General features: G+C 46.8%; 1 protein-coding gene across 4 annotated transcripts in view; it reads right to left on the bottom strand.

Annotated features, from left to right (window-relative positions):
• The window catches only part of CCDC68 (coiled-coil domain containing 68), a 125,874-nt gene extending 100,405 nt beyond the window's left edge, over nt 1–25,469 (bottom strand). For 2 of the 4 annotated variants that reach the window (XM_069746024.1, XM_069746022.1), the window contains exon 1: nt 24,954–25,061. In XM_069746024.1, coding sequence (XP_069602125.1) covers nt 24,954–24,990 — 37 coding nt within the window. In that variant the 5' untranslated portion in view covers nt 24,991–25,061. The other 2 variants (XM_069746023.1, XM_069746025.1) reach the window with 2 other exon arrangements.
• Nucleotides 25,470–26,320: the final 851 nt, after the last annotated feature.

The following is a 26,320-nucleotide window of genomic DNA, read 5'->3' as shown; positions in this document are numbered from 1 at the left end:
GCTAAACGCTGAACATGGACCCGATGCTAAACACTGAACATGGAACAGACGCTAAACACTGAACATGGACCAGACGCTAAACACTGAACCTGGAACAGACACTGAACATGGACCAGACCCTAAACGCTGAACAGGGACCAGACGCTAAACACTGAACATGGAACAGACGCTAAACACTGAACATGGACCAGACGCTAAACACTGAACCTGGAACAGACACTGAACATGGACCAGACGCTAAACGCTGAACAGGGACCAGACGCTAAACACTGAACATGGAACAGACGCTAAACACTGAACATGGACCAGACGCTAAACACTGAACCTGGAACAGACACTGAACATGGACCAGACGCTAAACGTTGAACAGGGACCAGACGCTAAACGCTGAACAGGGACCAGACGCTAAATACTGAACATGGACCCGATGCTAAACACTGAACATGGACCCGATGCTAAACGCTGAACATGGACCCGATGCTAAACGCTGAACATGGACCCGGCGCTAAACGCTGAACATGGGCCCGGCGCTAAACCCTGAACAGGGACCAGACGCTAAACACTGAACATGGACCAGATGCTAAACACTGAACATGGACCAGACGCTAAACGCTGAACAAGGACCCGGCACTAAACGCTGAACAGGGACCAGACGCTAAACACTGAACAGGGACCAGACGCTAAACACTGAACATGGACCAGACGCTAAACACTGAACAGGGACCAGACGCTAAACACTGAACATGGACCAGACGCTAAACACTGAACATGGACCAGACGCTAAACACTGAACATGGACCAGACGCTAAACGCTGAACAGGGACCAGACGCTAAACACTGAACATGGACCAGACGCTAAACACTGAACAGGGACCAGACGCTAAACACTGAACATGGACCAGACGCTAAACACTGAACAGGGACCAGACGCTAAACACTGAACATGGACCAGACGCTAAACACTGAACATGGACCAGACGCTGAACATGGAACCGGAGCTAAATGCTGAACATGGACCAGATGCTAAACAATGAACATGGAACAGACGCTAAACGCTGAGCATGCACAAGAAGCGAAATACTGAACATGGAACAGACACTGAACATGGACCAGACACTAAACACTGATTATGGAACAGACACTGAACATGGACCAGACGCTAAACGCTGAACATGGGCCAGATGCTAAAAGCTGAACATGGAGATTGGACGGCATTTGCATGGAATCAGACATGATCCTGTGCAGCATTGATCTTGAATCATTGTATTCCTCAATTCCCCATGATGTTGGTTTAAGGGCAGTGGCCGATTATTTGCATACGAGAGGTCGACAGTGCAACAGACACAATGAGTTTGTACTCAAAGCTCTGCAATTCTGCCTCACGAATAATGTCTTTTTGTTTGACGGTAAGTACTTCCACCAGCTCAGAGGCACCACGATGGGTAGCCCCTGTGCACCAACTTACGCAAATTTGCTCCTGGGCTGGTGGGAGGAAAAAATTGTCTTTAATGACACGTCAGACAATCTGGAGGACAAGGTGGTGCTATGGCTACGGTACATAGACGACGTCTTTGTAATATGGAGGGGTGACGAATTCAAATTTCGCAAATTCGTAGAGAATCTTAATGTGAACAGTCTCGGGTTACACTTTACTTGTGAGACGAATAAAAACAGTCTGGCTTTCCTTGATGTCCTGGTCCAAAAAGGTGATGATGGAGTGGTTGTGACTAAAAATTATCGTAAACCCACTGTAAAAAATGCTTTTTTGAGGTGGGAAAGCAACCACCCGAGACTCCTTAAACGCGGGATCCCAAAAGGTCAATACCTAAGAATCTGCCGGAATTGCTCCGATATTGGCAATTTTAAGGAGCAAGCGGATGATCTTAGAGGACGGATCCGCGAAAAAGGAAATCCCGACCGTGTATTAATCGAAGCATATAGATCATCACTTGAAAAAGAACGCAAGGACCTTCTAGTACAACAACCCCCCAAATTGGAAGAAGGGACTACACGGTTTATAACACGATTCTCAAACGGAGCAAATGAGATCCGGAAAATTCTGCAGAAGCACTGGCAGGTCCTGTGCATGGACCCGGACATAAAGGACACCATCCATGTTACACCCCAAATGACGTTCTGTAGAGGAAGATCTATAAAAGATAGACTCGTCCATAGTCACTACCAAAGTCCTAAGAATTATTCATGCCTAGGCTCGCAACCAGCGGGATGTTATAAATGTGGCAGATGCAGAGCATGTGCCTTCATACAGACAAGTAAGACATTCGTTAGCAATAACACAGACAGGAAATACGAGATAAGGCAATTCATCAACTGCCAAACCGAGGGAGTGGTGTATAAGGCTACTTGCGAATGTGGGATAGAGTATGTGGGTAAGACGAGAAGAAAATTCTGTAGGAGAGTAGGTGAGCACATACGTGACATCAAAAACAAGAGAGACACCTCTGCAGCCAATCACTTGATTATACATCATCAAGGGAATATTAATAAGGTCACATTTATAGGTATAGACAGAATAAAACCCCCAAGTAGAGGAGGCAACTGGGATCAGTTGATACTCCAGAGAGAATGTAAATGGATTTTTTTGGTTACGCACGGTCCACCCCAGGGTCTAAATGAACAGCTCTCGTTTACTTCCTTCCTATAAAATAGGGTGAACTAGGGAGTATAGTTAGGGACAGCCGCCGACGAGTGGGGGCGCTACTGCGCAGGTCATAGGGTGCCAACCTCCGCGATAAGTAGGGAGGAGTGAGAATAGGGCACGGATGCTTAGATTATGAGTGAGGCTTTAGTGGTTGTTGCGCTGTTTTTTGGAGATGCTATTAGTAAAAATCCACAGCGCAATCCACATTTGTTTGTTTGTTTGTTGGTCTGCATCTTGCAGTTTTTGTAAACTATTTTAAATAGACTTAGTAAAAGTTATATTTTAGTCTTTATGAGTTAATAGACACTGAACATGAACCCGATGCTAAACGCTGAACATGGACCCGATGCTAAACACTGAACATGGACCCGATGCTAAACGCTGAACATGGACCCGATGCTAAACACTGAACATGGACCCGGCGCTAAGCGCTGAACATGGACCAGACGCTAAACGCTGAACATGAACCTGGACATGGACCAGACACTAAACGCTGAACATGGACCAGAAGCTAAACGATGAATATGGAACACATGCTAAACGCTGATCATGGACCCGGCGCTAAACGCTGAACACGGACAAGACGCTAAACACTGAACATGGACCAGGCGCTAAACGCTGAACATGGACCAGAAGCTAAACACTGATTATGGAACAGACACTGAACATGGACCAGACGCTAAACGCTGAACATGGACCAGATGCTAAAAGCTGAACATGGACCAGATGCTAAAAGCTGAACATGGACCCGGCGCTAAACGCTGATCATGGACCCGGCGCTAAACGCTGAACACGGACAAGACGCTAAACACTGAACATGGACCAGACGCTAAACGCTGATCATGGACCCGGCGCTAAACGCTGAACACGGACAAGACGCTAAACACTGAACATGGACCAGGCGCTAAACGCTGAACATGGACCAGACACTAAACACTGATTATGGAACAGACACTCAACATGGACCAGACGCTAAACGCTGAACATGGACCAGATGCTAAAAGCTGAACATGGACCAGATGCTAAAAGCTGAACATGGACCCGGCGCTAAACGCTGAACATGCACCAGACGCTAAACGCTGAAAATGGACCAGACGCTAAACGCTGAACATGGACCAGATGCTAAACACTGAACATGTACCCGGCGCTAAACGCTAAACGCTGAACATTGACCCGGCGCTAAACGCTGAACATGGACCAGACACTAAACACTGATTATGGAACAGACACTGAACATGGACCAGACGCTAAACGCTGAACATGCACCAGATGCTAAATGCTGAACATGGACCCGGCGCTAAACGCTGAACATGGAACAGACGCTAAACACTGAACATGGACCCGGCGCTAAACGCCGAACATGGACCAGACGCTAAACGCTGAACATGGACCAGATGCTAAACACTGAACATAGACCAGATGCTAAGAGCTGAACATGGAACAGACGCTAAACGCTGAACATGGACCCGGCGCTAAATGCTGAACATGCACCAGACGCTAAACACTGAACATGGACCAGACGCTAAACACTGAACATGGAACAGACTCTGAACATGGACCAGACGCTAAAGACTGAACATGGATCAGACGCTAAACACTGAACATGGACCAGACACTAAACACTGAACATGGATCAGACGCTAAACACTGAACATGGACCAGACACTAAACACTGAACATGGATCAGACGCTAAACGCTGAACATGCACCAGATGCTAAACACTGAACATGGAGCAGATGCTAAAAGCTGAACATGGACCAGACGCTAAACACTGAACATGGACCCGGCGCTAAACGCTGAACATGGACCAGACGCTAAACGCTGAACATGCACCAGACGCTAAACACTGAACATGGACCCGGCGCTAAACGCTGAACAATGACCCGGCGCTAAACGCTGAACATGGACCAGACGCTAAACGCTGAACATGGACAAGACCCTAAACACTGAACATGAACCCGGCGCTAAACGCTGAACATGGACAAGACCCTAAACACTGAACATGAACCTGGCGCTAAATGCTGAACATGGACCAGACACTAAACACTGATTATGGAACAGACACTGAACAAGGACCAGACGCTAAACGCTGAACATGGACCAGATGCTAAAAGCTTAACATGGACCCGGCGCTAAACGCTGAACATGCACCAGACGCAAAACGCTGAACATGGACCAGGCGCTAAACGCTGAACATGGAACAGACACTAAACACTGATTATGGAACAGACACTGAACATGGACCAGACGCTAAACGCTGAACATGGACCAGATGCTAAATGCTGAACATGGACCCGGCGCTAAACGCTGAACATGCACCAGACGCTAAACGCTGAACATGGACCAGACGCTAAACGCTGAACATAGACCAGATGCTAAACACTGATTATGGAACAGACACTGAACATGGACCCGGCGCTAAACGCTGAACATGCACCAGACGCTAAACACTGAACATGGACCAGACGCTAAATGCTGAACATGGACGAGATGCTAAAAACTGAACATGTACCCGGCGCTAAACGCTGAACATTGACCAGACACTAAACACTGATTATGGAACAGACACTGAACATGGACCCAGCGCTAAACGCTGAGCACGGACCAGACGCTAAACGCTGAACATGGACCAGACACTAAACGCTGAACATGGACCAGACACTAAACACTGATTATGGAACAGACACTGAACATGGACCAGACGCTAATCGCTGAACATGGACCAGGTGCTAAATGCTGAACATGGACCCGGCGCTAAACGCTGAACATGGACCAGACGCTAAACGCTGAACATGGACCAGATGCTAAAAGCTGAACATGGACCCGGCGCTAAACGCTGAACATGCACCAGACGCTAAACGCTGAACATGGACCAGACGCTAAACGCTGAACATGGACCAGATGCTAAACACTGAACATGGACCAGATGCTAAAAGCTGAACATGGACCCGGCGGTAAACGCTGAATATGCACCAGACGCTAAACGCTGAACATGGACCAGACGCTAAATGCTGAACATGGACCAGATGCTAAACACTGAACATGTACCCGGCGCTAAACGCTAAACGCTGAACATGGACAAGACACTAAACACTGAACATGGACCTGGCGCTAAACGCTGAACATGGACCAGACACTAAACGCTGAACATGGACCAGATGCTAAATGCTGAACATGGACCAGATGCTAAATGCTGAACATGGACCCGGCGCTAAACACTGAACATGGAACAGACGCTAAACGCTGAACATGGACCCGGCGCTAAACGCCGAACATGGACCAGATGCTAAACACTGAACATAGACCAGATGCTAAGAGCTGAACATGGAACAGACGCTAAACGCTGAACATGGACCCGGCGCTAAATGCTGAACATGCACCAGACGCTAAACACTGAACATGGAACAGACGCAAAACACTGAACATGGAACAGACTCTGAACATGGACCAGACGCTAAAGACTGAACATGGATCAGACGCTAAACACTGAACATGGACCAGACACTAAACACTGAACATGGATCAGACGCTAAACACTGAACATGGACCAGACACTAAACACTGAACATGGATCAGACGCTAAACGCTGAACATGCACCAGACGCTAAACACTGAACATGGAGCAGATGCTAAAAGCTGAACATGGACCAGACGCTAAACACTGAACATGGAGCAGATGCTAAACGCTGAACATGGACCCGGCGCTAAACGCTGAACATGCACCAGACGCTAAACACTGAACATGGACCCGGCGCTAAACGCTGAACAATGACCCGGCGCTAAACGCTGAACATGGACAAGACCCTAAACACTGAACATGAACCCGGCGCTAAACGCTGAACATGGACAAGACCCTAAACACTGAACATGAACCTGGCGCTAAATGCTGAACATGGACCAGACACTAAACACTGATTATGGAACAGACACTGAACAAGGACCAGACGCTAAACGCTGAACATGGACCAGATGCTAAAAGCTTAACATGGACCCGGCGCTAAACGCTGAACATGCACCAGACGCAAAACGCTGAACATGGACCAGGCGCTAAACGCTGAACATGGACCAGACACTAAACACTGATTATGGAACAGACACTGAACATGGACCAGACGCTAAACGCTGAACATGGACCAGATGCTAAATGCTGAACATGGACCCGGCGCTAAACGCTGAACATGCACCAGACGCTAAACGCTGAACATGGACCAGACGCTAAACGCTGAACATGGACCAGATGCTAAACACTGATTATGGAACAGACACTGAACATGGACCCGGCGCTAAACGCTGAACATGCACCAGACGCTAAACACTGAACATGGACGAGATGCTAAAAACTGAACATGTACCCGGCGCTAAACGCTGAACATTGACCCGGCGCTAAACGCTGAACATGAACCTGGTGCTAAACGCTGAACATGGACCAGACACTAAACACTGATTATGGAACAGACACTGAACATGGACCCAGCGCTAAACGCTGAGCACGGACCAGACGCTAAACGCTGAACATGGACCAGACACTAAACGCTGAACATGGACCAGACACTAAACACTGATTATGGAACAGACACTGAACATGGACCAGACGCTAAACGCTGAAAATGGACCAGATGCTAAATGCTGAACATGGACCCGGCGCTAAACGCTGAACATGGACCAGACGCTAAACGCTGAACATGGACCAGATGCTAAAAGCTGAACATGGACCCGGCGCTAAACGCTGAACATGCACCAGACGCTAAACGCTGAACATGGACCAGACGCTAAACGCTGAACATGGACCAGATGCTAAAAGCTGAACATGGACCCGGCGCTAAACGCTGAATATGCACCAGACGCTAAATGCTGAACATGGACCAGACGCTAAACGCTGAACATGGACCAGATGCTAAACACTGAACATGTACCCGGCGCTAAACGCTAAACGCTGAACATGGACAAGACACTAAACACTGAACATGGACCTGGCGCTAAACGCTGAACATGGACCAGACACTAAACGCTGAACATGGACCAGATGCTAAATGCTGAACATGGACCAGATGCTAAATGCTGAACATGGACCCGGCGCTAAACACTGAACATGGAACAGACGCTAAACGCTGAACATGGATCCGGCGCTAAACGCCGAACATGGACCAGACGCTAAACGCTGAACATGAACCAGATGCTAAAAGCTGAACATGGAACAGACGCTAAACGCTGAACATGGACCAGACGCTAAACGCTGAACATGGACCAGATGCTAAACACTGAACATGTACCCGGCGCTAAACGCTGAACATTGACCCGGCGCTAAGCGCTGAACATGGACCAGACACTAAACATTGATTATGGAACAGACACTGAACATGGACCAGACGCTAAATGCTGAAAATGGACCAGATGCTAAATGCTGAACATGGACCCGGCGCTAAACGCTGAACATGGACAAGACGCTAAACACTGAACATGAACCTGGCGCTAAACGCTGAACATGGACCAGACACTAAACACTGATTATGGAACAGACACTGAACATGGACCAGACGCTAAATGCTGAACATGGACCAGACGTTAAACGCTGAACATGGACCAGATGCTAAAAGCTGAACATGGACCCGGCGCTAAACGCTGAACATGGACTAGACGCTAAACGCTGAACATGGACCAGATGCTAAACGCTGAACATGGACCAGATGCTAAATGCTGAACATGGACCAGACGTTAAACGCTGAACATGGACCAGATGCTAAAAGCTGAACATGGACCCGGCGCTAAACGCTGAACATGGACTAGACGCTAAACGCTGAACATGGACCAGATGCTAAACGCTGAACATGGACCCGGCGCTAAACGCTGAACATGGAACAGACGCTAAACGCTGAACATGGACCAGATGCTAAACACTGAACATGTACCCGGCGCTGAACGCTGAACATTGACCCGGCGCTAAACGCTGAACATGGACCAGACACTAAACATTGATTATGGAACAGACACTGAACATGGACCAGACGCTAAACGCTGAACATGGACCAGATGCTAAATGCTGAACATGGAACAGACGCTAAACGCTGAACATGGACCCGGCGCTAAACGCTGAACATGCACCAGACGCTAAACACTGAACATGGACCGGACGCTAAACGCTGAACATGGACGAGATGTCAAACACTGAACATGTACCCGGCGCTAAACGCTGAACATTGACCCGGCGCTAAATGCTGAACATGAACCTGGTGCTAAACGCTGAACATGGATCAGACGCTAAACGCTGAACATGGACCAGACACTAAACGCTGAATATGGAACACATGCTAAACGCTGATCATGGACCCGGCGCTAAACGCTGAACATGGACAAGACGCTAAACACTGATCATGGACCAGACGCTAAACGCTGAACATGGACCCGGCGCTAAACACTGAACATGGACCAGATGCTAAACACTGAACATAGACCAGATGCTAAAAGCGGAACATGGAACAGACGCTAAACGCTGAACATGAACCTGGTGCTAAACGCTGAACATGGACCAGACACTAAACGCTGAACATGAACCTGGTGCTAAACGCTGAACATGGACCAGACACTAAACGCTGAACATGGACCAGACACTAAACGCTGAACATGGACCCGGCGCTAAACGCTGAGCACGGACCAGACGCTAAACGCTGAACATGGACCAGACACTAAACGCTGAACATGGACCAGAAGCTAAACGCTGAATATGGAACACATGCTAAACGCTGATCATGGACCCGGCGCTAAACGCTGAACATGGACAAGACGCTAAACACTGAACATGGACCAGACGCTAAACGCTGAACATGGACCAGACACTAAACACTGATTATGGAACAGACACTGAACATGGACCAGACGCTAAACGCTGAAAATGGACCAGATGCTAAATGCTGAACATGGACCCGGCGCTAAACGCTGAACATGGACCAGACGCTAAACGCTGAACATGGACCAGATGCTAAAAGCTGAACATGGACCCGGCGCTAAACGCTGAACATGGACCTGGCGCTAAACGCTGAACATGGACCAGACGCTAAACGGTGAACATGGACCAGATGCTAAATGCTGAACATGGACCCGGCGCTAAACGTTGAACATGCACCAGACGCTAAACGCTGAACATGGAGCAGACGCTAAACGCTGAACATGGACCAGATGCTAAACACTGAACATGTACCCGGCGCTAAACGCTGAACATTGACCCGGCGCTAAGCGCTGAACATGGACCAGACACTAAACATTGATTATGGAACAGACACTGAACATGGACCAGACGCTAAACGCTGAAAATGGACCAGATGCTAAATGCTGAACATGGACCCGGCGCTAAACGCTGAACATGGACCAGACGCTAAACGCTGAACATGGACCAGATGCTAAAAGCTGAACATGGACCCGGCGCTAAACGCTGAACATGGACCAGACGCTAAACGCTGAACATGGACCAGATGCTAAATGCTGAACATGGACCCGGCGCTAAACGTTGAACATGCACCAGACGCTAAACGCTGAACATGGACCAGATGCTAAACGCTGAACATGGACCAGACGCTAAACGCTGAACATGGACCAGATGCTAAATGCTGAACATGGACCCGGCGCTAAACGTTGAACATGCACCAGACGCTAAACGCTGAACATGGACCAGACGCTAAACGCTGAACATGCACCAGACGCTAAACGCTGAACATGGAACAGACGCTAAACGCTGAACATGCACCAGACGCTAAGCGCTGAACATGAACCTGGTGCTAAACGCTGAACATGGACCAGACACTAAACACTGATTATGGAACAGACACTGAACATGGACCAGACGCTAAACGCTGAACATGGACCCGGCGCTAAACGCTGAGCACGGACCAGACGCTAAACGCTGAACATGGACCAGACACTAAACGCTGAACATGGACCAGAAGCTAAACGCTGAATATGGAACACATGCTAAATGCTGATCATGGACCCGGCGCTAAACGCTGAACATGGACAAGACGCTAAACACTGAACATGAACCTGGCGCTAAACGCTGAACATGGACCAGACGCTAAACGCTGAACATGGACCAGATGCTAAACGCTGAACATGGACCCGGCGCTAAACGCTGAACATGGAACAGACGCTAAACGCTGAACATGGACCAGATGCTAAACACTGAACATGTACCCGGCGCTGAACGCTGAACATTGACCCGGCGCTAAACGCTGAACATGGACCAGACACTAAACATTGATTATGGAACAGACACTGAACATGGACCAGACGCTAAACGCTGAACATGGACCAGATGCTAAATGCTGAACATGGAACAGACGCTAAACGCTGAACATGGACCCGGCGCTAAACGCTGAACATGCACCAGACGCTAAACACTGAACATGGACCGGACGCTAAACGCTGAACATGGACGAGATGTCAAACACTGAACATGTACCCGGCGCTAAACGCTGAACATTGACCCGGCGCTAAACGCTGAACATGAACCTGGTGCTAAACGCTGAACATGGATCAGACGCTAAACGCTGAACATGGACCAGACACTAAACGCTGAATATGGAACACATGCTAAACGCTGATCATGGACCCGGCGCTAAACGCTGAACATGGACAAGACGCTAAACACTGAACATGGACCAGACGCTAAACGCTGAACATGGACCAGATGCTAAACACTGAACATGTACCAGACGCTAAACGCTGAACATTGACCCGGCGCTAAACGCTGAACATGAACCTGGTGCTAAACGCTGAACATGGATCAGACGCTAAACGCTGAACATGGACCAGACACTAAACGCTGAATATGGAACACATGCTAAACGCTGATCATGGACCCGGCGCTAAACGCTGAACATGGACAAGACGCTAAACACTGAACATGGACCAGACGCTAAACGCTGAACATGGACCAGATGCTAAACACTGAACATGTACCAGACGCTAAACGCTGAACATTGACCCGGCGCTAAGCGCTGAACATGGACCAGACACTAAACATTGATTATGGAACAGACACTGAACATGGACCAGACGCTAAACGCTGAAAATGGACCAGATGCTAAATGCTGAACATGGACCCGGCGCTAAACGCTGAACATGGACCAGACGCTAAACGCTGAACATGGACCAGATGCTAAAAGCTGAACATGGACCCGGCGCTAAACGCTGAACATGGACCAGACGCTAAACGCTGAACATGGACCAGATGCTAAATGCTGAACATGGACCCGGCGCTAAACGTTGAACATGGACCAGACGCTAAACGCTGAACATGGACCCGGCGCTAAACGCTGATCATGCACCAGACGCTAAACACTGAACATGGACGAGATGTCAAACACTGAACATGTACCCGGCGCTAAACGCTGAACATTGACCCGGCGCTAAACGCTGAACATGAACCTGGTGCTAAACGCTGAGCACGGACCAGACACTAAACGCTGAACATGGACCAGAAGCTAAACGCTGAATATGGAACACATGCTAAACGCTGATCATGGACCCGGCGCTAAACGCTGAACATGGACAAGACGCTAAACACTGAACATGGACCAGGCGCTAAACGCTGAACATGGACCAGACACTGAACATGGACCAGACGCTAAACGCTGAACATGGACCAGATGCTAAATGCTGAACATGGACCCGGCGCTAAACGCTGAACATGGAACAGACACTAAACACTGAACATGAACCTGGCGCTAAACGCTGAACAAGGACCAGACACTAAACACTGAACATGAACCTGGCGCTAAACGCTGAACATGGACCAGACACTAAACACTGATTATGGAACAGACACTGAACATGGACCAGACGCTAAACGCTGAACATGGACCAGATGCTAAATGCTGAACATGGACCCGGCGCTAAACGCTGAACATGGAACAGACGCTAAACGCTGAACATGGACCCGGCGCTAAACGCTGAACATGGAACAGATGCTAAACGCTGAACATGAACCCGATGCTAAACACTGAACATGGACCAGATGCTAAACACTGAACATAGACCAGATGCTAAAAGCTGAACATGGACCCAGCGCTAAACGCTGAACATGGAGCAGATGCTAAACACTGAACATAGACCAGATGCTAAAAGCTGAACATGGAACAGACGCTAAACGCTGAACATGGAACAGACGCTAAACGCCGAACATGGACCAGACGCTAAACGCTGAACATGGAACAGATGCTAAACGCTGAACATGAACCCGATGCGAAACACTGAACATGGACCAGATGCTAAACACTGAACATAGACCAGATGCTAAAAGCTGAACATGGAACAGACGCTAAACGCTGAACATGGACCAGAAGCTAAACGCTGAATATGGAACACATGCTAAACGCTGATCATGGACCCGACGCTAAACGCTGAACATGGACAAGACGCTAAACACTGAACATGGACCAGGCGCTAAACGCTGAACATGGACCAGACACTGAACATGGACCAGACGCTAAACGCTGAACATGGACCAGATGCTAAATGCTGAACATGGACCCGGCCCTAAACGCTGAACATGGAACAGACACTAAACACTGAACATGAACCTGGCGCTAAACGCTGAACATGGACCAGACACTAAACACTGAACATGAACCTGGCGCTAAACGCTGAACATGGACCAGACACTAAACACTGATTATGGAACAGACACTGAACATGGACCAGACGCTAGACGCTGAACATGGACCAGATGCTAAATGCTGAACATGGACCCGGCGCTAAACGCTGAACATGGAACAGACGCTAAACGCTGAACATGGACCCGGCGCTAAACGCTGAACATGGAACAGATGCTAAACGCTGAACATGAACCCGATGCTAAACACTGAACATGGACCAGATGCTAAAAGCTGAACATGGACCCAGCGCTAAACGCTGAACATGGAGCAGATGCTAAACACTGAACATAGACCAGATGCTAAAAGCTGAACATGGAACAGACGCTAAACGCTGAACATGGAACAGACGCTAAACGCCGAACATGGACCAGACGCTAAACGCTGAACATGGAACAGATGCTAAACGCTGAACATGAACCCGATGCTAAACACTGAACATGGACCAGATGCTAAACACTGAACATGGACCAGATGCTAAACACTGAACATGGACCAGATGCTAAAAGCTGAACATGGACCCAGCGCTAAACGCTGAACATGGAGCAGATGCTAAAAGCTGAACATGGAACAGACGCTAAACGCTGAACATGGACCAGAAGCTAAACGCTGAATATGGAACACATGCTAAACGCTGATCATGGACCCGAAGCTAAACGCTGAACATGGACAAGACGCTAAACACTGAACATGGACCAGGCGCTAAACGCTGAACATGGACCAGACACTGAACATGGACCAGACGCTAAACGCTGAACATGGACCAGACGCTAAACGCTGAACATGGACCCGGCGCTAAACGCTGAACATGGAACAGATGCTAAACGCTGAACATGGACCAGACACTAAACACTGATTATGGAACAGACACTGAACATGGACCAGACGCTAGACGCTGAACATGGACCAGATGCTAAATGCTGAACATGGACCCGGCGCTAAACGCTGAACATGGAACAGACGCTAAACGCTGAACATGGACCCGGCGCTAAACGCTGAACATGGAACAGATGCTAAACGCTGAACATGAACCCGATGCTAAACACTGAACATGGACCAGATGCTAAAAGCTGAACATGGACCCAGCGCTAAACGCTGAACATGGAGCAGATGCTAAACACTGAACATAGACCAGATGCTAAAAGCTGAACATGGAACAGACGCTAAACGCTGAACATGGAACAGACGCTAAACGCCGAACATGGACCAGACGCTAAACGCTGAACATGGAACAGATGCTAAACGCTGAACATGAACCCGATGCTAAACACTGAACATGGACCAGATGCTAAACACTGAACATGGACCAGATGCTAAACACTGAACATGGACCAGATGCTAAAAGCTGAACATGGACCCAGCGCTAAACGCTGAACATGGAGCAGATGCTAAAAGCTGAACATGGAACAGACGCTAAACGCTGAACATGGACCAGAAGCTAAACGCTGAATATGGAACACATGCTAAACGCTGATCATGGACCCGACGCTAAACGCTGAACATGGACAAGACGCTAAACACTGAACATGGACCAGGCGCTAAACGCTGAACATGGACCAGACACTGAACATGGACCAGACGCTAAACGCTGAACATGGACCAGATGCTAAACGCTGAACATGGAACAGACACTAAACACTGAACATGAACCTGGCGCTAAACGCTGAACATGGACCAGACACTAAACACTGATTATGGAACAGACACTGAACATGGACCAGACGCTAGACGCTGAACATGGACCAGATGCTAAATGCTGAACATGGACCCGGCGCTAAACGCTGAACATGGAACAGACGCTAAACGCTGAACATGGACCCGGCGCTAAACGCCGAACATGGACCAGACGCTAAACGCTGAACATGGAACAGATGCTAAACGCTGAACATGAACCCGATGCTAAACACTGAACATGGACCAGATGCTAAAAGCTGAACATGGAACAGACGCTAAACGCTGAACATGGACCCGGCGCTAAACGCTGAACATGGAGCAGATGCTAAACACTGATCATAGACCAGATGCTAAAAGCTGAACATGGAACAGACGCTAAACGCTGAACATGGACCCGGCACTAAACGCTGAACATGGAGCAGATGCTAAACACTGATCATAGACCAGATGCTAAAAGCTGAACATGGAACAGACGCTAAACGCTGAACATGGACCCGGCGCTAAACGCTGAATATGGAACATATGCTAAACGCTGAACATGGACCCGGCGCTAAACGCTGAACATGGATCAGATGCTAAACACTGAACATGTATCCGGCGCTAAACATTAAACGCTGAACATGGACCCGGCGCTAAACGCTGAGCATGGACCACATGCTAAACGCTGAACATGGACCAGACGCTAGACACTGAACATGGACCAGACGCTAAACACTGAACATGGACCAGACGCTAAACACTGAACATGGACCCAGCGCTAAACACTGAACATGGACCAGACGCTAAACACTGAACATGGACCAGACGCTAAACGCTGAACATGGACTTGGCGCTAAACGCTGAACATGGACCAGACGCTAAACACTGAACATGGACCCAGCGCTAAACACTGAACATGGATTCTCCCAGAAGTTCATTGCAATGTTCAGAGTTGAAGGAGGAGAGGGAAAATTATTTCCAGATCGAAAGTTCTGGTCTCCATTGATTTCAATGTGGTTCGAGTTCTGGTTCAAGTTCGGGTAAACTTCTGGTTCCTGAACTGAATTTTGGACTAAAGGTCGAGTAAAAGAACCCAAATTTCCATGGGTCCGCTCATCCCTACCTCTGACTCAATTCAGTTAATTCCTATAGATACCATGCAGACAGGTGTCCCACATTTGTATATTGCAGTCTGTACTCGGACCATATTGCGTGGACCTTCTGTGGGACTGGGACCGCTAACCTGAACTAGCTTGTAGAGATGGATCAGAATTTAAAAGTTAGGGATGAGCAAACCCATGGAATTTTGGATTCTAGTACCCGACCCGAACTTTAGTTCTGAATTTCAGCCAGAACCTGACCCCAACAAGGACCCGAACTTTCCAGCTGTAAAATAATTTTCTCTCTCCAAGTTTGGGTTCGCATTTTCGGAGTTCCTGGGGAAGTCTGGGGACGAGAGAGAGAGATTTTCTAGATCCTAAGTTCGGGTCTCCATTGTTTTCAATTTGTAAGTTCAGGTAAAGTTCTGTGACCTGAACCAAATTCTGGGCTAAAGTCCAGATCAGGTACAAGAACCCAAAAGTCTACAGATCCGCTCATTCTTACTTGCTAGCCTCATAGATATGGTTTTGGGTCAGGAGACTCGTGGGCTGTCCGTGCCTCATGGTCTGTCCGATACCAAGTCATGTATCAGTATCACTTGGATATGATCAGTGCGGGATTTTATTTTTTAGTAAACAGGATTGTTTAGATTTACTGAGGGCAGAGATCTTGACAATGGGAAAGAACTAATACAATAAGGTGAGTGCGGGGATTCGGATGTGTGCTGTACATTCTGCATTTTATTCATCAGATACAGAGCAGCTATTGTTACAAAAAAAGTACAGAAAGTGATTGCGTGACGCTCCTGTCTCTTTAAGGCCTGCGCCCCAGGTGTGTCTCCGTCTCCTGAGACAACGCGCCATCTTGTGAGACACTTCATGGCGCAGAGCAGCAGATAATCCAGCCCCGGAGCCAGCACCACAATGTCCTCCATTCATTACAGGCCAGTAACATTGAGCTGAAACTGTCCTGATCCAGTACGACCACCCACACACTACAGGTAGAACAAGTCTCAACCTTCAGAAATGAGTCTAGAAATATCTCACTAGGATCTCAGGCATTGGCAGATGTGTTGCTTTTCAGTTTTTAACTTTTTTCTTTTTTTTTCCTCCCTTTTTTTCCCAAAATCTTTTTTTATATTTTTATTTTTTTTTTCAACAACACTTTTCATATTACCATATACTTTTCTGAAAAAAAAAACCAGGAACAAATCCTAATGGAGTAGAATTTTTTGCACTCCGTGAAGATGGTTTTATTGGGTAACGTACAATTTTTTTCAATTTTTTCTTTAAGGGGGATGAGCAGAGATTAAAAAAATGACAATTCTGGTGTTTCAATTCTTCTTTTCCTCTTTGGCGTTTTAAGTAAATGCCTTTTTTGGTTGAATTTTTAGAAATGCAATATTATAAAATATTTTTATTTCTTTATTTTTATTTCTATTTTTTTTAATTGGGAAAAAATAGTGACCAACTTTTATATTTTTTTTACACATTAAAGATTTTTTTTTATATTTTTAACTCTAATATACATGTGAGTATTCAAGTATCCTGCACAGAAATAGAAATAAGGGAAAATAAAGTACATAGTAAGTAAATAAAATTCTACCAGAAGCCTCCACTAGAGGAAGCTCAAGATCTTCCTGCATACTGTATTGTTGACTTCAATGTACAATGTAATGTCATACTGTTTTCCTTATAGTACTATCATTAACCATTTCTTATGGTACTGCAGTGCTGCCAAAATTTTGGTGAAGAAAAGAGTGTATGGCAAGTGACTGACCGTGAGAATTGGAGCAAATCCTGAAAGTATTAGGCTGGTTTCACATTTGCGTTTAAAAACACAGCGTTTTAAACGCAAATGCATGTAGTACAAAAAACACATGTAAACGCGTGCAAACGCTGCGTTTTTTTTGACGCATGCGTTTTTGCATGTGAAAAAAAAACGCAGCGTTTTGACGCGTTTACATGCGTTTTTGCCTGCGTTTGCGTTTTTAATACGCATGCTGAGAAGTGTGTGACAGCTGCCAATCCTCAAAATCAAGTATAAAACCCACTATAAACAGAAATAGCTAGGGTTAGGGTTAGGGGTTGGATCCCTATGGATCCTAACCCTAACCCTAAAGGGATCCTAACCCTAACCCTACCCCTACCCCAAGGGATCCTAACCATACCCCTAACCCTACCCCTAGGGATCCTAACCCTAAGCCTAAAGGGATCCTAACCCTAAAGGGATCCTAACCCTAACCCTTAGGGTTAGGATCCCTTTAGGGTTAGGGTTAGGATCCCTTTAGGGTTAGGGTTAGGATCCCTTTAGGGTTAGGGTTAGGATCCCTTTAGGCTTAGGATCCCTAGGGTTAGGGGTAGGGGTAGGTTTAGGGGTAGGGTTAGGGTTAGGATCCCTAGGGTTAGGGGTAGGGTTAGGATCCCTTTAGGGTTAGGGTTAGGATCCCTTTAGGGTTAGGGTTAGGATCCCTTTATCACCTTTATGGTGGGGGGTGGCATATCAGTGTGTTTTCTGTTTTTTTTCTATAATCACGCATGCGGTTATAACGCTTAAAAACGCATGCATTTACATAGACAGCAATACATTTTTTTGCAGCAAAAAAAGCCGCTAGAAATTACTACATGTTGCATTTCTGCATTTCTGCAACACAACGCATGCATAGAAAAGACGCATGCGGCGGCAAAACACGGCAAAACGCATGCAAAAAAAGCATGCGTTTTTAATGTTAAGGATAGGGAAAAAAATGCATGCTTTTTTTGTGCTAAAACGCAGCGGCAAAAAACGCAAGTGTGAAACCAGCCTTAGACTGGAATGTTCACCAAAACAATTTTTTGTCTATAGGTTTTGAGTAAAGGACAGGCACAGGGTCGGCACCACCACCCGGCACCCCCGGTCAAGTGCCGGGGCCCTGAGCAATCAGGGGGGCCCATTTGCTATCAGTGACACAGGCACGCTATGGGGCCCGTGAATCAGGGGAGCTGCGTGCCACCGGGCCGTCCATCATGCTTTAACCTATTTAAAATACTCACCTCTCACTCCGCAGCTCCGGTCATTCCGCATCTTTTGACTCTGTAACGTCTCAGGGCAGAGGGTGAGATGACGTCACTACAGCGAGCCCTCTGTGCCGAGCAGTGCAGAGGAGACGCTGAGGAGACCGGAGCTGCAGCAAGTGGGGAACGAGGAGAGGTGAGCATTTGATTATTTTTTTATGTATGGAGCTCATTATACTGTTTTGAGGTATATATGGGGCCCATTCTTTATGAAGCATCAGATGGGGCCCATTCTGTATAGATTATTATATGGGGCCCATTTTGTACGGCACATTATATTGGGCCCATTATACTGTATGGAATAATATATGGGGCCCATTCTGTATGGAACATTAAATGGGGCATTGGGGCCCATTCTGTATAGATTATTACATTTGGGGACCATTTTTCTGTATGGAGCATTATATGGGGCCCATTATTATGTATGGAACATTATATGGGGTCCATTATTCTATATGAAGCATTATATTTGGTTCATTATACTGTATGGAGCATTAAATGGGGCTCATTATACTGTATGCAGCATTATATGGGGCCCATTGTTCAGCATGTAGCATTATATGAGGTCCGTTATACTGTATGGAGCATTATATGAGGCCCATTGTACTGTATGGAGCATAACATGGGGACCATTATTCTGTATGGACCATTATATGGGGATCATTATACTAAATGGAACACTATATGGGGCCCATTATTCTGTATGTAGCATTATATGGGGATCATTATACTAAATTGAACAATATATGGGGCCCATTATTCTGTATGTAGCATTATATGGGGATCATTATACTAAATGGAACAATATATGGGGCCCATTATTCTGTATGGAGCATTATATGGGGCTCATTATTCTGTCTGGAGGACTATGTGGTGCCCATAATACTGTATGGAGGACTATACTGTCCGGTTTCAGAGCTATGGTAGAATCTACAATAGATATCACTCATGTAATGTAAGAAGTGAAATCTTTGGCATTGTACTATACCTATATGTCTCTGCTGTATCTGTGCATCATGAATTGTGGTATGTGTCAAAGGGGCCCACTGAGACTCTTCCTCCCGGGGCCCACTGAGACTCTTTCTCCTGGGGCCCACTGAGACTCTTTCTCCCGGGGCCCACTGAGACTCTTTCTCCTGGGGCCCACTGAGACTCTTCCTCCCGGGGCCCACTGAGACTCTTTCTCCCGGGGCCCACTGAGACTCTTCCTCCCGGGGCCCACTGAGACTCTTCCTCCCGGGGCCCACTGAGACTCTTCCTCCCGGGGCCCACTGAGACTCTTCTTCCCGGGGCCCACTGAGACTCTTTCTCCCGGGGCCCACTGAGACTCTTTCTCCCGGGGCCCACTGAGACTCTTTCTCCCGGGGCCCACTGAGACTCTTCCTCCCAGGGCCCACTGAGACTCTTTCTCCCGGGCCCACTGAGACTCTTCCTCCCGGGGCCCACTGAGACTCTTTCTCCCGGGGCCCACTGAGACTCTTCCTCCCGGGGCCCACTGAGACTCTTCCTCCCGGGGCCCACTGAGACTCTTTCTCCCGGGGCCCACTGAGACTCTTCCTCCCGGGGCCCACTGAGACTCTTTCTCCCGGGGCCCACTGAGACTCTTCCTCCCGGGGCCCACTGAGACTCTTCCTCCCGTGGCCCACTGAGACTTTCACCCGGGGCCCACTGAGACTCTTCCTCCCGGGGCCCACTGAGACTCTTCCTCCTGGGGCCCACTGAGACTCTTCCTCCCGGGGCCCACTGAGACTCTTCCTCCCGTGGCCCACTGAGACTTTCACCCGGGGCCCACTAAGACTCTTCCTCCCGGGGCCCACTGAGACTCTTCCTCCTGGGGCCCACTGAGACTCTTCCTCCCGGGGCCCACTGAGACTCTTTCTCCCGGGGCCCACTGAGACTCTTCCTCCTGGGGCCCACTGAGACTCTTTCTCCCGGGGCCCACTGAGACTCTTCCTCCCGTGGCCCACTGAGACTTTCACCCGGGGCCCACTGAGACTCTTCCTCCCGGGGCCCACTGAGACTCTTCCTCCCGGGGCCCACTGAGCCACTGAGACTCTTCCTCCCGGGGCCCACTGAGACTCTTCCTCCCGGGGCCCACTGAGACTCTTCCTCCCGTGGCCCACTGAGACTTTCACCCGGGGCCCACTGAGACTCTTCCTCCCGGGGCCCACTGAGACTCTTCCTCCCGGGGCCCACTGAGACTCTTTCTCCCGGGGCCCACTGAGACTCTTCCTCCGGGGGCCCACTGAGACTCTTTCTCCCGGGGCCCACTGAGACTCTTCCTCCCGGGGCCCACTGAGACTCTTTCTCCCGGGGCCCACTGAGACTCTTCCTCCCGGGGCCCACTGAGACTCTTCCTCCCGGGGCCCACGAAACCTGGTTACGTCCCTGGACAGGCACACTTTACAGTATATGTCAGTTCTTTACCATTTTCAGTATACATGTTTGCTGTCAGTGAATAGGAGCCTTTTTGTACACAGCACATTTTGACTTTAGCTGAGAAGTGGATACAATTGTGTCCAGCGCAGAAAACACATCAGCAGCTGCACAAATCTCTCTGCTGGTTTGTTTCAATGTATCAGTCCGGAGTTAGGCTACGTTCAGACTAGTGTTGTGCGCCGCTGCGTCGGCGACGCGACGCACAACGCACCGAAAAACGCGGCAAAACGCACGCAAAAACGCTGCGTTTTGCGACGTGTGCGTCGTTTTTTGCCGAAAATCGGACGCAAGAAAAATGCAACTTGTTGCGTTTTCTTGGTCCGACGCTTGAGGCAAAAAAGACGCATTTGTCGCAAAACGCAACAAGCAAAAACGCATGCGTCCCCCATGTTAAACATAGGAGCGCATGACGCGTGCGTCGCCGCTGCGTCGCCCGACGCGGCGCCGACGCACACTAGCACAACGCTAGTGTGAACGTACCCTTAAGGATTTTTAGCTAACAGAGCATGGAACAGACAAGATACAATTGTGTCCATTGACTCACAGCAAACAGAGATCTTAAAAATGGGAAAAAGATACGCAAAGTATAGCAGAAATGTGTAGAACTTTTCATTAACCCCTTCCCAATGCAGCCAATTTCCATGTTTTGCGCTATTGTTTCTTTACCTCCCCTTCATCCGAGAGCCATAACTTTTTTATTTTTCTGTCCTGATAGCCGTATGAAGACTTTATGGGACCAGTTGTACTTCTGAATGACACCATTCTCTTTACCATATAATGTGCTGGAAAACGGGAGAGAAACTTCCAATAGCAGTGAAATTGCAAAAAAAAAAAAAAAAAAGTCACAATTCTGACATAATTTGGGATTTCATTTTATGGAATTAATTGAGTGGTAAAAATTACCCGGCTCCTAAGTCTGCACAATTATGACGATACAGAGGTTGTCCATTTTTTTTTTTATTTTAGTAAAAAAAAAAAAAGTGGAAATTTGTTCTAAAAATAGCAAAACTTTTTGTTTGCGTCACTATTTTCCTAGATGGGTATCTTTTTAAAAAAAATTTCCATCAATCTGAAATGTGTGAAAATTTGTTGTTTTTTTTTGTGTAGTCTTATTTTATACCATTTTGCGGTAGATATGAAATATTGATCGCTTTTTATGGCATTTTTTTTGTAGAGTTGCGGTTAATGAAAAACTGCAATTCAGACGTGTCATCATGGGGGGCTTCAGCAGACCCCTGTTGATATGGCAAAATATCGGCCCCTTGCAATGAAATTGCAGGGTGACCCCCGCTTTTAAATTCCAAAAATTGATATTGGCATTTAAATAGTTAACAGCCCCATATTACCATGGTGGATGTCGGGAAGGGGTTAATACTTGTCCACGAAAAAAAGTTTTAATCGGGTCCCCCACCCCATGATTCTTATAATCCCTGACATTATTTATGGACAGCCCCTTTAAGCCATCTGACCAGTTCTTCTGATATATTCTGGATTTGCATGGCCTCTTACATCACGGTGACGGCTCGTTATGGATGACCATTGAACGCTCTGTTACTCAGTAACCCAGTGACAGTGATTCCTCATTTGTCGCAGAGTATGATTTACAATCCATTGTTCACAGATGGAACCTGATAAAACGAGCTTGTCATAACCCATAGTTCACACGGAAACCAAGTAGCACAATCATGGCGGATCCACAATGATGATGCATTAATGCAAAGCAATCATTGTGATACAAGTGAGGTTCATCTCATCATTCGGTGCGGCCAAATATGTCTCCATAATGAGACACAGAGGCCAGCAACAAAAAAAACGGCTTCTACATTTTATTTACAGCCAGTAAAGTCTTGATTGATTGTCAATTGGATCCTGGTGGGAGGGGCTAAGGCTGGAAAGAGCCATGAGCAGGTTTTTTATTGGCTGTGTACCCACTTCTACATTGGAAAATAGAAAATACGGTTATTGCAAGCAAAAAAGGTTAGAGAACTAAAAAAATAATGTCAGAAGTATAGATGTAGAGAGATAGATATATATTAATAGCTAGATGGATGATTGATAGATAGGTATGAGATGATAAATAGAAGTGAGATGATAGATAGATGATAAATATAGCTATGAGATTGATTGACAGATAACATATAGATAGATAATAGATAGATAATAGATAAATAATAGATATAGATGATAGATAGATAATAGATAGATAATAGATAGATGATATATAATAGATAGTAGATTGATAGATAGATAGATAGATAGATAATAGGTAGATATAGATAGATAATAGATAGATGATAGATAGATAATAGATAGATAATAGATAGATAACACATAATAGATGATAGATAATAGATAGATGGATGAGATGGATAGATAATATATAGATGATAGATAGATAGATAGATAGATAGATAGATAGATAGATAATAGAATAATGGATAGATAATAGATAGATGATACATAGATGATAGATAAATAGATAGATAGATAATATAATAATGGATAGATAATAGATAGATAGATAGATAGATAGATGATAGATAAATAGATAGATAGATAATATAATAATGGATAGATAATAGATAGATAGATAGATAGATGATAGATAAATAGATAGATAGATAATATAATAATGGATAGATAATAGATAGATAGATAATAGATAGATGATACATAGATGATAGACAAATAGATAGGTAGACTTGGACGAAAGCCGCCATATTTTTCCAGACCTTTGCCCTAACCGGATGTAACAATGCCTTTGCCGCACAGGGTCTATAGAAAGTTGGGTACCGCCAGTTAAAGCCATTTCTGCCGTTGCTGATTGCCGCCTTCGGACCCCAGCAGCACATGTACCTGTGACTTACAAGTACGGCATCGTGCCATTGTTACCCGCAGGGAGGCTGCCCTCGGTGCCACTCTGCTGGGCCGCACACACGATACATTGTTTTATTGCACAATTTCAGGAAGTTACAGGTGATAACATTGACCAGATTCCCTGTCATCCCTGTGACATTTACTACCTGGGGGAACTAGAAGTGACAGGGCAGAGCCCAGGCCGGTATCAGTCATGCCTGGTCATGCTGTGACTTATAGTTCCTCAACAAGAGCCTTGATTCAAAATACCGTATAAATAACTTTAAAATAAACGCATGCACCGGGACCCATAGGGATGATAACTGCTTAGAAAATCGACAGCACTCCATGCATTGTTCTCTGTTATCAGCCAGACGTACAATGTTCTTCAATGGGATGACTGATAGGAAGTCCAGAGGGATCTCTGCCCTGCGATAAATACTGAATCTCATCCTATCACCCCGCTGAAAGATTTACCTTCAGTCCCTCTTATAACGCTTCAATGCAACTTTAGGATGACCACGCCTTTAACTCGCACCTCCGCTCACCTTTCCTGCTTGTTCCCCGGTCATCCATCGGACCCATTACCTGGTGTACAGTTTCTCCAGTATCACTAGATTCCGATTTGGCTTCGTCTCTCTTAACCCTTCACATCCTGCACCCAAATAATGCATCCTGGTACTAGTAGTGCTGGCAAGCCATACCTGTAGCGCAGGATTCCTCGTTCAGCCGCATATCTGGCCAATGGTAGTGCGTATTAATGCATCCGTGTAAAAACTGCCAGGATTCAAAAAAAAAAAAAAAGAAGATCTTCCCTTTTAACTCCTTCCTTCCCAGAGTGCCCCGCTTAGAGGGAACAGGTATCTGAATCCACCGCTCCCCGGCTCAAAGTTCACCTTCCAGGCTCCTCGTCTGATCAGGGATCAGGAATCTCTGCCGTTCTCCCATCTGCGGCTATGAATGAGACCTTCCCCATATTCGGTGACATCATCCCCATTCTTCTGATTTCCATACGCAGACCTGTCCCGCAGGTGTGGCCGCCAGCTCTGAGCGTAGAGCGCAACAGGTTTTCTGGATGACACCGACAGGAGGCGGCGACCGTCATCCACAGAGACAAATTATCATCCCCTAATTACTGTATTAATAAGATAACGAGTTTCTGTGTAACCTTCCGTCCCGTGCGGCGGTGATCGCGGCTTCTGTTTGTCTTATTATGGAAATTGGATCATTCATAACAGGTTATTATTATATTATTGATATTACTGTATTCGCTGATCTGTAGGATTTATTCCTCCAAATGCAGATTCAGAATATTCTAAGACATGAAAAAAAAATCTTCCTTCCCCCAAAACCCAATTTTTAGTCATGAAGTCACTTTAAAATATACTTTCAGTTATAAAAAAAAATCTTTTTTTTACTTAAATGCATGTAGTCTAGGTTCAAAATTATTCTAGCAATTAAAAAACTGTTTTTTTTCTTTGTTTCTCCTACACATTGCTGGCTGTAGAATGAGTCGACTGAGGATCAGTCAGCGAGTTCATTCTGATAAGGAGGGCTGTATCTCTTTTATCTGTCTATTTCTGAGCTCCTCTCAGCTGATTTATGATCACATCTACACTGAGATGAACTTTGATGCGGTCATAATTTAAGTGAGCGGAGCTCAGAAAGGTCAGGTTCACAGATCCGTGTTTCATGGTCCAGAGGGCGGTGCACGGACTACTGAGCTGAACTAACAGCTTCAGAGGCAGGGACGGACTAGGACTAAAATTCAGCCCTGGCATTTGAAATTACACAGGCCCATGCCGGCTCTGTCCCCTTCCCAGTCTATAATACTAATATCACCCCGTCTGCTGGAAAGGAAGATTTACTACTACCTATTTTTCCAACAATACCGCTATGTAAGATTCAATAATAC

This window comes from Ranitomeya imitator, chromosome 1 (genome assembly GCF_032444005.1).
Source record: "Ranitomeya imitator isolate aRanImi1 chromosome 1, aRanImi1.pri, whole genome shotgun sequence".
In the NCBI taxonomy this organism is placed as follows: domain Eukaryota; kingdom Metazoa; phylum Chordata; class Amphibia; order Anura; family Dendrobatidae; genus Ranitomeya; species Ranitomeya imitator.
Note: the sequence above shows the minus strand (reverse complement) of the source record. Positions and strands in the feature narration are given on the sequence as shown.